Genomic DNA, 15,600 nt, shown 5'->3' with positions numbered 1-15,600 from the left:
AAAAGAGCCTAGAGGCCTGGGGGGAGTCACAAAATCTAAGGGGATCCAAAGACAAGTCTCTGTGCTCCAAGTGTCCCTCTGGCGCAGAGGGCTCAGTTGCTCTGATGGAGATCTCAGTCACATCATGTCTGATATTTATTCAGGGCCAGCGAACGTCATCTTACAGAGCAAAAATCCTCAGCACCCAACAACAGTAAGTAAAGGCACTGACCCATTAGTGGCCAGTGGGTTCTCCTGGGGGCCCCTTGCCCTGAAAAATTCCTCCAGCCTCCAGACCTGAGCCTTACCCCCCTTTGTGGGACCTTTGTCTCCCCAGAGCCAGGTCCCTCCTGATCTAACTTGCAAAGGGGTCCTGAGTGTGTTCCCTCAAAGCCATTAAGAGAAAGATCCTTACAGTTTTCTGAGCCACAGGTTAGCAGAGCATTCATCCCAAGCTGGCCTAGTAAGGCCTGCAGCACAGGGACCTGTTTCCAGGAGCCATGTCCGTGGCCTTATTCCTTCCCTTTGTTCATGGCACTGCACATGGGATGTGGGTGTCTTGCTTTGGTGGGATTTCTTGTGGGTGTTCTGGGATCCTCCTGCCCCTTCTCTTGACTGGAAATTGCTACTGAGGAATCTATCTAGAGGGACATCAGAATCACATTGAGACTTTTATGGAGTGGGGGAAATCTGAAATGGGTTAACCAGGTACCTCTCCATGCCAATCCTCTGGTGCTAAGGTTGCTGGTCCAGGACTATGAACACTGGGGAAGCATTTCCTTCTGAGGTTGGTGGTCACTCTGCAAGCTCCGGGTCCCCCCCCCCACCTCCCACGCAGACTTCTCCTTCTCCCACTTTTTCTCTCCCTGGGAAGAAGGTGAGAATTCTGAGCCAGGGCAAGGATGAGGAAGAGGGTGATGTGGACTCGCCCTGCTCACTGCCCAGGACAGACCTGCCGCTGATTTCTAACTGCTGTCTCTCTGCTTCCCCAGGGCAACCCTACAGTGAGAGCTCCCCTGACAGGGTAAGCTTTAACCCCTCCCATACAAACTGGGTAGAGAGAAATTAGATGACAGTAACGACAAGCATTTACATATACCTAACACTTTGAAATCTAGAGCCTTATCCTTATTTGGCTGGTGAGGAAACTGACCAGAAGCAGGGCTAGGACTCACACTGGGTCCTCAGGGTTCTGCCCCTCCCCCCTCGCTGACCCTCTTCTCCTCACTCCACACCTGCATCCATTCCTTAAGAGGCTGCTTCTCTATCTGCCCTGGACCACACAGGTGCATTCACCTCTGTCGCAAAACCACTGTCTCAACCATTAGCTCACTATAAGAGTCTCTTGTTCAGTTGTATCTGACTCTTCATGGCCTCATGGACCATGAAATGCCAGTACTGCCCAAGGGACTTTCTTGGCAAACATTCTGGAGTGGTTTGTTATTTCCATCTCTGGTGGATTAAGACAAACAGGTTAAATGAAATGCTGAGGTCACACAGCTAGTAAGCGTCTGAGGTTGAATTTGAACTCGGTTCTTCTGACTCCAGGACTGATATGTCACCTAGTAGTTACCTCTTGGTCTTTCAAGGTCTGTACAAGGGACACAAAAATAGGGCATAGACCTTGCCCCTCCAGGAGCATGTCCAAAACAAGAGGATTCAGAGGGGAAATGGGACTGAGACAAACAGGATCGTTCAGAATCACAAAAAGAATTTTTTTTTCTTTCATAAAAGGAAAAGTACCTCCCATAATAACCAAGAATGATTTAAAAGTTGAGGGGGCTTCAGGAGGTAGTGAGCTCTCTGTTATTAAAAGTCTTCAGGTATAGCCTGGAGGGTCACTGATAAGGGATTGGCTGGGTGTGGTAGCGGGGGTAGGGGGAGTTGTGTTCCAGGTAAAAGTTAGACTAGATGTGGTCCTTCCCAGCCCATAGAGTCTATGGTTCTTAGATTCTGTGAGTTGGAAGGGCTCTGAGGGGCGATACCTTCCTCCTCTGTTCAAATGTGTCTTCCACTGATCCCTCTCTGTGCCTTGCAGACTAAGGAAGTAACCTATGCCTCTGTGAACTTTGATGCCCAGAAACCAACTGCCACGGCTCAGTCCCCAACACCCAAGGACACTGTTTATTCCGAAATCAAAAAGAAATGACCCAGTTGTTCTTGTTCTCTGCACTGCGGACAGACATATTTATTGTGATCTTCCCCCAGCTTCCTCAAGCTCTGAGATGCCAGCCTTGAGCAGCCCAGCTCTACCACATTCCCACCAACCTCAGGGAAGCAGGAAGAGAGAGGCCCTCCCTTCATGTCCTGGAAACTGTCCAGGCGAGCCCCTCCCTTCCATTGTCAACAGATGGCAGGGACACATTGAGTGCTTCTCAGAAGCTCACCATCCCTCTCTCTTTAAAAGTTGGCACCGTGTTACTGGATGAGAGCAACCACCAAGACATCTCATCCCTTGCACTCTCCAATCACACACCTGCTCAAAGCACAATCATCATGATTGCCCTAGCTCAGCCAGTTAGGACAATGTGAACTGGGGCTACTTCCCCCAATCAGAAATCAGCAATGGAAAGAGCAGCTGCTAGATTTGGACTCAGGACTGGATATTAAGCTTAGCTCTGCAACTTAAACTGTTCTGATCTTGGGAGACTTTCCTCCCTTCTGCCTCAATTTCCCCCTTTGTAAAATGAGAAGATTGGATTGATGATCTCTAAAGACTCTTGAAGTTGTAGACCATGTGACCACCTCTGACAGAGTTTCAGGAAGATGAAAGAGTGAGAGTCACCTTTGCCCAAAAACAGGTTTTCCATTTTCTATCTGGACTTTGCTGTCTCTGCCTTTCCCTCCTTACACTCATCCTTCTTCCCTAGGGGGGAGGGAAGAGAGGGGCAGGACACGAGCTCAGCAGGCACTTTACTACCCAGTCAACCCAGGAGGGGAATGTTCCCTGTCTTAATGCACAGCCCAGTTTCCTGGACACTGCCAGAAAGCTGTTAGCCAAGGCCTTGAGGGAATTCCCTAATGGAAAAGGCAAAAGTCCAACCTGCAGGGCTTTCAAAGTCCTTACCATCTCTGTTCAGGGAAGTTGTCCAAAGAGATAAGAGGGGCCCAAATTCAGAATGAGTCAGCATCCTCTTCCAGAACAATTTTGGCGGGGTGGAGGGGTGGGCAGTGGAATCCAAACTTACAGAGAAAACTTGGCCTCTGGCAGTGAATGTTGCCAGCATACAAATATCTGGTTGTTATCTTTCCCTTTTCTGGGTGCTTTCAGTCCCAGAGGGATGGGAATAGGGGCTGGGAGGATTCTGCTGTTCTGTCTTTTACATAATTGCCTTATCTAACCTGCTTACCTAATGCAGAAACTTCCAATCCACTCAACATTATATTTCCTGGTCACTGTGGTTTCCCAGGGATTCAGTCAAGGTCTCCAGTCAGGAATAAGGAGGAAAGGAGAAGTATCTTCTCAAAGCCAAGGAGGGGGTTCCTGGAGGTCACTGGAGACATCAGTCCGCTAGTTGTATGATGCCCACACTTCATCCTCCCCCAACACCCATGCACACCATCCAGTGCCTCTGTTACCACTGCATCCACTCTCAGGAAACATCTCCACTTAAGGCATGTTGTGTGGGTAGGTTTGGTCCCCTGGAGCATTGGGAGCCCCCCCAAGGGGCATGTTTACATGACCCTCATATGTTCAGCACAGATATCACAATGGAGCTGGGATCCTCAGGGGAGAATGAAAGGGGCAACCCACCTACCGATCTTGCCTTGCCCAGACACTGAGGATCTTTCTCTCAGGTCCTCATCCATCATAAATGGCTCTACAAGACCCTCTGCCCAACTAGAATCACAGAATAATGTCAAAATGGTGGGAGAGCTCAAAAGTCTTCTAGTCCAGCTCTAACCAGAGAATCAGACCTGTGGGGAGGGGAGGAGAAGGGTGAGCTGATCTCTCTATCTAGCCTTCTACAGGATTGGCAGAAAGTTTTCCTATCCAATACTTGATCTCACCCTGAATCTGAGAGCTTCTCTCCTCATAGAGAAAATCCACATAGGGAGGTCTCAGTGCTGAACACCTCTTCCATGACTCACTGACTCCAAAGACTGGACCCTCTCTCACCAGATTCTCCAGACTGGGGTATTGAATTTTACATGGCCCAAAGATGCTTCCCTTTCTCTCTCTCTCTCTCTCTCTCTCTCTCTCTCTCTCTCTCTCTCTCTCTCTCTCTCTCTCTCTCTCTCTCTCTCTCTCTCTCTCCCCTGCTGACCATTTGTAAAGTTGATTTGCTATCTATTTATAATAAAAAAAAACCTATGTCATTCAAACATGAATGTGCTTCTTCCAGTCTCTGGGGATTTCTTTTTGATGGCTGCCCTTAAAGGAAAGGGAGATAGGAGGAACATTCCTTTTTTTTTTTTAATTTTTTAATGTTTAACAATCACTGCCATACAATTGAGATTTTATCCGCCCCCCCACCTACCCCCCACTACCCCCCTCCCTCCCCACGACTGCATACAATTCTGTATAGGTTCTACATATACTTTCCTATATTTTCACTATAGTCATGCTATGTAGTCGGACTAAAATAAATGGAAGAAATCATATAACAAATCAAAACATGATACACAAAAACACACACACACACAAACATGATCTGCTACATTCTGCAAATGACTTCCATATTTCTTTCTCTGAGCATGGAAGGCATTTTGCCTTGAGAACCACCTTTGGGATTTTTTTTTTTTTGAGAAGTTCTTGCGTTATTACAAAATTCCAAGTCTACCAGAAAAAACTCTCGCACACTGTGGTCATTGCTGTGCACAAAGTTCTCCTGGTTCTGCTCCTTTCACTCAGCATCAGGTCATATAAGTCCTTCCAGGAGGAGGAACATTCCTCAAGATTTCTCGGAACAACCAAATGGCCACCTCTCCTTTTATATACATTTGGTCCAGGAACCAAAAGGCTGCCAGGTTGTATTTGCATTTCCACCCAGAGAAGGTGTCTGCTAGAGCTACAGACCATTTTTTAAAATTGACCCCTTCTTCAGCCTCACCAGAATTTCTCAAGTCCCTCTGGAAGAGAGGGGGGCCCTAGAGAAAGCATCTCACCAATCCCCTCCCCATCCCCCACACCACCATTATGGGCAGATAGCATTTCCCACACCGAAAGGCCCAGGTGAGCAGATATAGCAATACAGAAATCTCTCACGGGGGTCTCCACAAAGCAGAACCAGGATGATTCTTTTGACTGATCACAAACCATTTAAAGAACGGTTTTTTTTTTTGGTGCCCACAGTATTTGACCCTATCATACTTTCCTCTCAAGTCATCCCCATGCTAGACCTCAGAACCACAGACTGGCTAGAGCCTGAAGGGACCTTGGAAGGACTCTTGTCTGAAACATCCCTGGATACCCTCTCTAACACCCCCCACAATCAGCCAGCCAGCCCCTCTGATTCTCGTCCCTACACGCTGCCTCCCAAGGACTTCTACCCATTAATCTGACTTGCCCTGACAGATCTGAAATCCTTGTCTGTCTCACCAATTGCATTTGTATGCCCAGCACCCGACACAGTGTCTGATACTTGAGAGACACTTAATACATATTTGGTGATTGCCTGATTGATAGATTTCTTTCTTCAAAGCTGTTCTCCATGGCAGATAATCATTCAGAGAGCTTTGCTGATACTTCTGTTAATGAAGTCATTTTATGTCCAATACTCTCTGGCCCAGGAATCCACCTGCCAGGCATATACCTCAAGGAGGCCAAAGATAGGAAGAAAGGCCTGATACACACCAACATATTCCCAGCAGAACTTTTTGTGCTTACGAAGAACTGGGATCAAAGGAGGTGGTCCCCATCAGCTGGGGAATGACTAGCAATGTAGGCAGCCTAGAGCAGAAGTGTCAGACTCAAAGCCAGAGTCCTGAGCGTGGCAGGAAGCAGATTAAACTGCAATTGGGTGATGTTCAAGAAAATAAGAATAAAGTACAACATAGATAATGCTGATATGTGGTTTTCTGAGTCAATAGGTGCACCCCTCCCCCCTCCCAAACCCAAGGATCCATTTCTATTGGAGTTTGACAGCACTGTCATGGAGCGAAGAGGGCTGGACCTGGAATCAGGAAGACCTGAGTTTGCATCCTGACTCAGATATTTACTGACTGTGTGACCCTGGCCAAGTCACTAACCTTAGTCATCCTCAGTTTTCTCATCCATACAACAGAGACAATAGCAAACCCTGACTCATAGGGAAGTCGTGATGATACAATGAAATAATAGAAAAGGATTCACAAACCTTAACACACTATATAAATATTAGCTATTGAATAGTCATTATTGATCATTAGATTGTGGTAGACCAACGTAATAGAATGTTGTTGTGCCATAAGAAATAACGAAAATGAAAAATTCAGAGACACTGGGAAGGCTTATTCACTGATGAAGAGTCCTACAATAATGGATGCAGGAAACACAAAGTAAAGATGAACATTGTGTGATTATAATTACCAAACTTGGACCCACAGAGGAGTAGTAGGTCAGTCCAAAAGTGTTAAGTGCCTACTATGTGCTTGGTACTGTACTGAGAGCTGGGGATAGAAAAGAGACAAATGACAGTCCCTGTCCTCAAGAAGCTTTCAATGGAGTGGGGAAGACAACAAGCGAACAATTGTGTATATACAGGGGAAAAAATCATTAACAGAAGGAAGGCACTAGAATGAAGAGGGGTTGGAGCAGGCTTCCAGTGAAAGATCAAGTTTTAGTTGAGACTGAAAGGAAGCTGGAAAGGTCAGTAAGCAAAACAGAGGAGGAAAAAGAGCTCCAGGTATGGAGGACAGAGGGAGAGAAGGCTGGAACCTGAGAAATGGGCATCTTTCTTGTAGAACAACTAGGAGGCCAGCGTCACTGGATAGAAGAGTACAGGATGGGGCAGAAGGTGTGAAAAGACTGAAATGGTGGGGGAGGGGTGTCTAGGTGATAGGAAGTCAATGCAATTTGGTTGGTGGTTGTCCTTTGGGCACTGAAGAGGACCAGAGTGACATCATTCCATCAAGGTCAAGATTGTGTCCAGCTGTGGCTGATCAGAAGATACAAGCTCAGAATGCTCTACCACAGGTCAGGCACAAATAACCTATATGAACATTTGGAGTGGAGATGGCTCTAAATTTGTGCATCTCATGTCTCTTTTGAGATACAACCTTTCTGCCTTGCCCATAGACTCCAGCACCTTTTCTGCTGTGGGCACCCCATGCTGGGCCGTCCTGTGCCAGCATCTCCTATGTATCACTATTGATTCCAAGAGACATCTTGAGAATGTCCTTGTATGATTTCTTCTGATCTCCATGTGAGTGCTTGCCTTGTGTGAGTTTTCTGTAAAGTAGTCTTTTAGGTAAAGGGACACATGGCATTCAAAGTGACTGATCCAACAGAATTGTGCTCTCTACAGTAGACTGAATGCTTAGCAGTTCAGCTGAACTGAACTGTTCAATTGGCTGAACAAGTTGAGGTACATGATCATGATGGAATACTACTGTGCTGATGGAGGAATGATGGGAATGATGACCTCGACGATTTTAGAAGTATGTGAGAGGCTTGATGAAACAATGAAGAGTAAAATGAGCCGAACCAAGAGAATGTTGTATACAGTCATGGCAACGTTGTTTTAAGAACAACTTTAAGTGAATCAGATATTTTGACTATTATAAATACCCAAATTAACTGCCCAAGACATATGAAGGAAAATGTTATCAATATCCAGAGAAAGAACTGACAAATAGAAGTGTGTGTATATACATATTTGTGTCTAATGGTAGCCATCTCTAAGGCGGTGGGAGAGGGAAAGGACAGAAAAAAAGAAATTTACATGATAATTTTATTAAATATCTAAAAGGAATAGAAAGCTGTACATAATAGATATGTGCTTTCATGTGAAATTGTTATTATTATACTGTTATGTTATTATACTATGTTGTGTGTGTTTTATTCCATAATTTAAAAATAAAATGAATAAAAATTTTTAAAATAATTTTATAGCCAAATGAACTCATGAAATGAGTAGACGAGTTGGACCTGCACTTCAGGAAAATCACACGTGCAGCTGAATGGAGAATAGATTGGAGCAGGGAGAGACTTGAGGCAGGCAGACCCACAAATAAAGAATATGCAGTTCTTTTCAGAGGCAGAGAAGGATGGGTGTGGAATACTGCAAGTACTATCTGATTAACTCAATATGTTGGCTAGTTTTACTGAATTTCTTTTTCTCTTTCTTTTTAAACCTTTGCCATAAGGAATAGTTTACTGTCTTGGGAAGTAGGGAGGAAGATAATCTGAAATGAATGTGGCTTGAAAACAAAAGACATGGATAAAAATAACAAAAATTGTTGAAAAAAGAAATTGTGAGGGTTGACACATCCAAGTGGATTCAGCAAAGAGATTATAACTAGAGATATTGGTTTGCAACAAAGATGCTATAATGGGATTTCTTCAGATCAGACTGAGTTAGTTATAAGCTGAGATAGGCAGCCCCTTCTGACAACCTTGGCAGCATTCCCCAGGTAGCTAGAACTGGTATAATGAGGGTGGAAGAGCATGAATATGGTCCTCAAGGTGTCAACACCCACTTTACATTCTCTTTCCCTACTCCTCCCTGGCTACTGGGCAGGATGGGACAAATCCACTTCCCTCCCCAAAATCCACTCCAACCCTGACTGATCAGATTCTTTCCTTTGTCACCCACACCCCAAAGGGTGACTCCGCTTCCTGCTCTTTCCCCTAATTGGATCTAGTTCTAGGCTCAGGAGGGCAGTGTTCAGTCCTGGGGGAACCTAGATCCCCAAAGACCTTTCTTACACTCTCTGGCTCATGATTCCCCTCCCTACAAAGTCAAACTCTGAGGGGAATCTCACTAAACTAAGTTTAGCTGCTCCTGTCTAAGCTCTGTCCAAAAGGGATTAACCAGAGTCATTTCTAGAAAGGCATTCAACATACAATGTAGCTCAGGTATGGGAGAGCTCTGTATGTCCTGACCACAAAGGAAATGCTTAACGCACAAAAGATTCATAATTGCACATTGACAAGTACTTAAGTGAAACAGTATTGTATACCACCTGACTCATTTCCAGGTCTCCATGACAAAAGAAAGAAAGGCCCTCAACTTTTTTTTTTAATAATCAACAGTCAACAGGCATGGTAGACAGACAGACATGTCTTCTCCAAATGACTTAGTCCTTCATGTGACTATGAAATACCATCTACGAAAGGAAATCACTAGACAAAGTCTGTTTGTTTCCCTTGTCATATTTCTATCAAGAATACCTTTGATATGTATGTAAGTCATTCTCATTAGGATTTGATATGTAACAGGGGCTTAAATCCTTACATCCCCATTCTAACACCTCCACTCTGTGATTCAGGCTGGGCTCATACCCACACAGCCAAGACTGAGAGGCTATAAAAGGCTCAGAGAGACACAGAGAGGCTATGATGCCATTCTGAGACCTCTGGAAACAGAATCTAAAAGTCATGGAGTACAGCAGGACAGTGGAAGGGACTCCTTTCAGTAAATTGCTTTTGAGTCCAATGTCCTTGCTTCATTAGCAGTAAGTCTGCCAGGGCTGTAGGAAGCCTGAGGTCCCAGCAATGTGTATCCCAGAAGAGTCAATATAGTACGTAGAAAGGCATGGGAAACCTCTCCCTCCAAGGCCAGGAGGACCTGCAGTTAGGTCTTAACCCTCTGTCTGCCTCAGCATTTGCTCTTTCATTTTAGGTGAAGGAGATTAGATTGTATGCCAGGACACTGTGAGTTTGAAAAGGTCAGAGCAAGCCATTTAGAAGTAAATCCATAGCACATTTTGAAACCAGCCCAACATCCGTGCCCTGAGGGGCAAGGAACCACCTCAAGGACCCAGTCCAGCCTTAGCCCAGGTGAGGATTTCTACTGTAGTTAGATCCATTTGGAATTTGGTGAAACCAAAGCAATGTAGATGAGGCTAAGCCTGAGCACACTCTACCCAGAGACTAAGGTGGGATAGGAGAGAGTGTTCCCCCAAAGTGTTGGAGGGAAAATTTGCTTTTTTCTTGTTATATCTGAGAAATACATATCCTTTACTATAAACTAATTGATGCTAATTTCAATATAATTGGGGTTCTCATCACTAATGACTCAAGAAAATAGTATTAGAGATGAGATACCCCAAATGCTCAAAAGTACCCCTATAACCTCGAGGGGAGATATAGCTGGTCTTGGTCTGAGGCTGGAAAATATTTGCTAGAAAATCCAGTATAATGTTATATTTGAAAGATCTGTGTCTAAGAATCAAAAGATCTGTCTTCAAAACTGATCTCTCATGTTTTCTGTGACCTTGGAAAAGACATTTCACAACTTGGGTCCTCAGTTTCCTCTTTTATAAAATGAAGGAGCTGACTTAAATGTCTTCTGAGGTCCCTTCCAACTCTAAATCTATGATCCTATAATTATTATTATAGATATTATCTTATAATTTTAAATATGAAAATTATGGATTATTTTCCAAATAAATATCAATATTTCATATTGTTTTATCATATATTTAAGATTTGTTTATGTTTTGTTATAAAATTATGATGAATTATGATGTCATTTGAATAAAATATGAGCTGAGAAAATTTGTTTTAAAAAGAAAATACTTGCTACCTATGCAAAACAAGTAAAATGCTTTCTATAGTACCCATGTGCCTTTCTGCTCCATTGAGAGACCAGTTCCATGATGCCCAGGTCACATGACTAGGACTCAGTTTAGGGATGAGGCAGGGGTTCTGGTAGATTGGGGCTCCAAGTTGAATCCATACTCACTTCTGCCCTTAGACTGACACTGCAGCAAAGATCGCAAAGGAGAGATGGAGTTGGCAGAGAAAAGGTTGCCCGCTCTCTGAGAACCATAGAGAACTTGGCATTTGCCCACCACCCTAAGTACGGTGATGGGCATAATTGTAAGGGTGAGCATGGGACTTGACCAAAGACTGAACTTCCTCATCAAAAGGGACTAGAATTATGACTAATGATAATAATTAAACATAGGGATAAGAAATTAGGTATGTGGGTTAGGAGTTACAGATGTCCTCTCAGTCTCCTTCTTTCAGTACTCTACTGTTGTGGGGGTTTCTTTTCCGATCATTCAGTATCTCCCTCCTTGTTCAACTTCCTTCAGTCCTCTTAATTCACCTGCCAACTCTCTGTTAATAATTTCCTATTTATCCTGTAAATAACTTCCTTTGCAGACTCTATCCTCCATTAGATTGTAACCTGAGGGATTGTTGTTTGCCTCTTTTTGTGACACCTGAGGCTTAGCCACAATGCCTTACACATAGTAGGTGTTTTAAAAATGTTTACTGATTGATTATTGATTGATTCGGCTATCTCCAGAACTGATACTTCAGTGGTTTCCAAACTCTAACACCTGCAGCACAAACGACTTGGTCATATGCTCTCACTGACCTCACGTTTTTCAGTGTCATTTCCACTTTTTCACATTGCACATCAGGACCTGAGATGTTATTATCTACATGTGCTGGTTTCTAATTGAAAGATGGTAAAAAAATAAATCACTCTAAAAATGCTGGCAGACCTGTTCCATTTTTCCTATATTTGCTGCTCTCTCTGTCTCATTTATACTTTTTCTTGGGACCAAATACATTTGCAAAGCAGTTTTGGGCACCTAGGAAGTGCTTAATAAATGTGTTTTTTTTAATTCATTCATTCATGATCTGCTTAGTTCGATGGGGCACTAATGACAGACCCCTGAAAAGCCCTCCATTTTCCCACAAATTCCAGCAGCTCAGATCCCTGGCATTCACCTGACGCATCTGACCCACCCCAGTCCACCTTGAATACTTAAATAGCCACTCCTAACTCCCATCCAGATCGCCTCACAGTCTTTCTGTATAAAAATATAAGTTCCATACTCATTAAATATGCAGATTCCTTAAGTCTGGCCTGCTTGTATTGGCATCATGAGTACCACATACTCAAAGGGAGTCTTACCCACCCAATCCATGTCTTAATAAACTCACTACTTGGCCTGAAAGAAGATTTAGTTGCTTGAATTCTTTCCAGGCAGATCCCTGACTTATACCCTTGCATTTCAGGGTTCCTAGCACCTCTGGTGGAGGTTCCTAGACCACAAGTGGAATGTCATGACAAACTTTTTATACTCATTTCCCTGTCCACTGTTCTCCGAGGTTTGATGAGGTGATGAGATGTATGAAGTATTAAGGGAGAACTAGCACCTCTGGTATGAAGGGTTGCCGTGCCCTTTTCAGGGCTGTTCATTCACTTTTGATATCTACCTGATTCACCCAACTCTCCTATGGCTCTTAAAAGATGTAGCCTGTATGGCAGCCACATCCCAGCAAAACCATCTCAGTAAACTGGCTAAACCAGGTGGGGGTAAACCACAGGTGTCAAATCCATCAGTGAGATGGGGGGGTGGGGCAGGGAACATCTACACCAAGAATGTGAAGATATCATTGGTCCCCTTCAAAAACAAAGGACAGACAACATAAGGCATTACCACTTGTAATCTTACTCTTCTCGTGAGCACCACACACCATACTTCATTTCCTTTGGACGCACAATGAAACTGACCAGTCTCTCCAAAAGAGAGGTCAAGAGCTACCACCTTCCATTGAGATGAAACTTTCTCATGTTTCTTTTAAAATGAGAACATCAATCAATGTCGATGTGATTCAGCTCTTTCTTTAGTAAACTATTTTCTTTTGTCAATGGACAAAGGATCACATATTTAGATTGAGTCAATGCTTATAGCCAAACTAAAAGCAGCCTTCTGACCCCTTTTTTGCCTTCTCACTATCACTGCAAAAGGAGGCTTCATAGGACTGAGAGGCTATTTTTGGCCAAGGCTGGCCTGAACAAAGAGTTCATCGCCCAGTGATCATTCTGTTAGTGATAAGCCTCACCACACTTGACAAGACTGGCCCTTGGACAAGAGGCAAAGTCTATCAACGGAAGCGTACTCCAAGCTTGTCCAGCTTAGAAGAACCTCAGAGCTTACATGTGTTATTCCAGTCCCACAGCCTGTTGGTGTGGGACTGGAGTTACATTTATACCAAATATAGCCTTCATATACAAATAATTATAAGAAAAAATAATAAATGATCACCACTACTCCCTTACATGTATCCTTCTCTCATTCTCCCTCTGCCCCACCCCATTATCCCTAGGGCCCAAATCCCACTTCATCCAGGACCACTCCCTGACCACTCCTACCAGAAAGAGAGGAATTGTACATAAATATTGTACATAAAATCATACATATTTATGTATATAATGTCCATAAATAAATAACAACTTATGCTATTATCACAGCTAAAAGCACTTTATCTCCATGAGATTCATTTTCCTCATCTGTAAAAGAGGGATAATAATTTTTGCAATACCTATTCATTAGGATTCCAGTAAGAAGGAAAAATATTTCCCAATTCTTAAAAGTCTAGAGAAATAAGTGCTATTTTTAATTTTCAAGGCTCTGTGAAACTGTCACTTCCTTGTCTTCTCAGTTTTACTTCTTCAAAAAAGGAGATTAGGAGGCTTGTAGTACCTGCTTTAGGGGACCATTACAAGGATTCATCATTCATGAACACAAACCACTCAGTCTATTTTAAAGTACCCTCGAAATGTTAGTCCTCATTATTACTGTATCTTACCAGATGCAAACGAAGGCCTCTCCAACATGAGATGGATCATCTATTAGGAAGGATTCTCCAAAAGATTCTAACAGGAGGAGGGAGTATGGATGGGTTCCATCCTTTCCCAATGGACCATAGACCCGGTAGTGTATTAGCATACCTTCTCAGCTAGAATGGAGAGCAGGGACCAGTCAGCTGGCTGGTCCACAAACATTTATTGAGTGGCTACTATATGCCAAGCACTGTGCTTAAGCAGTAGGGATACAAAGAAAGGCAAAAGGCAGTGCCTACCCTCAAGGAACTTACAGTCTAAAGGGGGAGAAAACATATAAACAACTGCAAACAGATAAGATATGTACAGGATATGTCTTGGCTGTTCTCAGCAACACAACAATCCATGACAGTTCTGAAGGACTTAGGACGAAAAATGCTATCCATCCCCAGAGAAAGAACTGGTGGTGCCTGGATGCAGATTGAAGCATACTTTTTTTCACTTTATTTTTCTTAAGGGTTTTTTTCAGTCTCTGTTTTCTTTCATAACTATTATGGATATGTTTTGCATGACTACACATGTATAACCTATATCGAATTGCTTGCCTTCTCAATGAACGAGATTGGGGAGGGAAGAAGGGAGAGAATTGGGAACTCTAAGTTTTAAAAACAAATGTTAAAAATTATTTTCACATGTAACTGGGGGAAAACAAAAACACAAAATTAGAAATACATAATTTTTAAAAGATATGTACAGGATAAATTAAAGATAATCAACAGAACTAAGTTGCTAGAATTAAGGGGGATAGATAAGACTACTGTGTCGTATACTTCTTTGTATCTCCCACAGGACCTAAGACAGTGTCTTTATACATAGAAAGCTCTCAGTAAGTATTTAGGAAATTGATCCATATCCTACTTAGTATCACAGATTTAGACCTGGAAGGAATCTTTGAGATGATCTAATTAGTCATGGCATAGAAGGAGAGGGGAAGGAGGTAGCCTAAAGAATCTCTGTGGTCTCCTTCCACTCTGAATCTATGACTCCGTAGATTCCACCAAGAGGACCAAAGAAGTGGTTACAACAGCATTAAGAGATAGAATTATGATTTCAATCCAGGAGCTCAGTACCAACCTCAGGTGCTAACATTCTACATAAATAGAACTCTTGGGTAAAAGTCATAAAGAAATGATTTTTCCCTTACCATTAGGTAAGAGAAGTACACTATGACTCTATATTACTACATAACTATAACTATATTACTATATAACTATAAGGTACTATAAACTCAACAAGTCTTCGGGTAAATATGTTCCTAGAGGCAGGAAGGTGTGTCACAATGCCATCACTCTTGGGGCAGCTGGCTTAATTGCAGCCAGAAGCAGTGGTTCTGAATGCTGATGGAGTCAGGAGTCAAGAAGGGCACCTGACTCTTGATCAGGAAGAGGAACCTGGGAGTCACTGTTGAGGCAAAGGGTCAAACATGAATTTCTCTCCAGGTGAAATAGCAGCTGGCTAATTGATGAGGCCAGGTCAAGGTCAGCGTAAGCAGAAAAAAGCCAATTCGTCTAGGTCTTAGGACATTTAGGCTAGACGGTTTGGCTAGGTGAAGGCTTGATCGTGATAAAAATTCTCCATAACAATGAAAACATATTTATGCAATAATCATGTTTCTTAAATATTTCAAAAATTCACTCTTTTATCAGTGTGTCTGTTCCCTCCACTAGAACAGATGTTTTGGGGAAGTTCCTCATCCTATGGCCAGAGAAGGATTGAGCCTTGTCAAAGAGGCAGAGGGTGTTGTAGAAATAGTCAAGGGCTTAAAGTCTGAAGATAATAGAGTTCAAAACCATCTCTGGCATTCATTAGGTATGGGGTTTTGTGTAAGTCACTCCTCTTCTGTGACCTTTAGTTTCCTCTTCTCTAGAATGGGTAGAATCCCACC

At 43.1% G+C, this 15,600-nt stretch overlaps 1 protein-coding gene across 2 annotated transcripts in view; it reads left to right on the top strand.

Moving 5' to 3' along the window:
• Positions 1–4,311, top strand: part of LOC140503725 (cell adhesion molecule CEACAM1-like) — a 34,714-nt gene extending 30,403 nt beyond the window's left edge. For both annotated transcript variants that reach the window (XM_072607954.1, XM_072607953.1), the window contains exons 6-8: positions 144–193; positions 972–1,003; positions 2,018–4,311. In XM_072607954.1, the coding sequence (XP_072464055.1) occupies positions 144–193; positions 972–1,003; positions 2,018–2,128 (193 nt within the window). In that variant the 3' untranslated portion in view covers positions 2,129–4,311. The remainder of the gene's footprint in view (positions 1–143; positions 194–971; positions 1,004–2,017) is intronic.
• Positions 4,312–15,600: the final 11,289 nt, after the last annotated feature.

Source organism: Notamacropus eugenii, chromosome 5 (assembly GCF_028372415.1).
Source record: "Notamacropus eugenii isolate mMacEug1 chromosome 5, mMacEug1.pri_v2, whole genome shotgun sequence".
In the NCBI taxonomy this organism is placed as follows: Eukaryota; Metazoa; Chordata; class Mammalia; order Diprotodontia; family Macropodidae; genus Notamacropus; species Notamacropus eugenii.
Note: the sequence above shows the minus strand (reverse complement) of the source record. Positions and strands in the feature narration are given on the sequence as shown.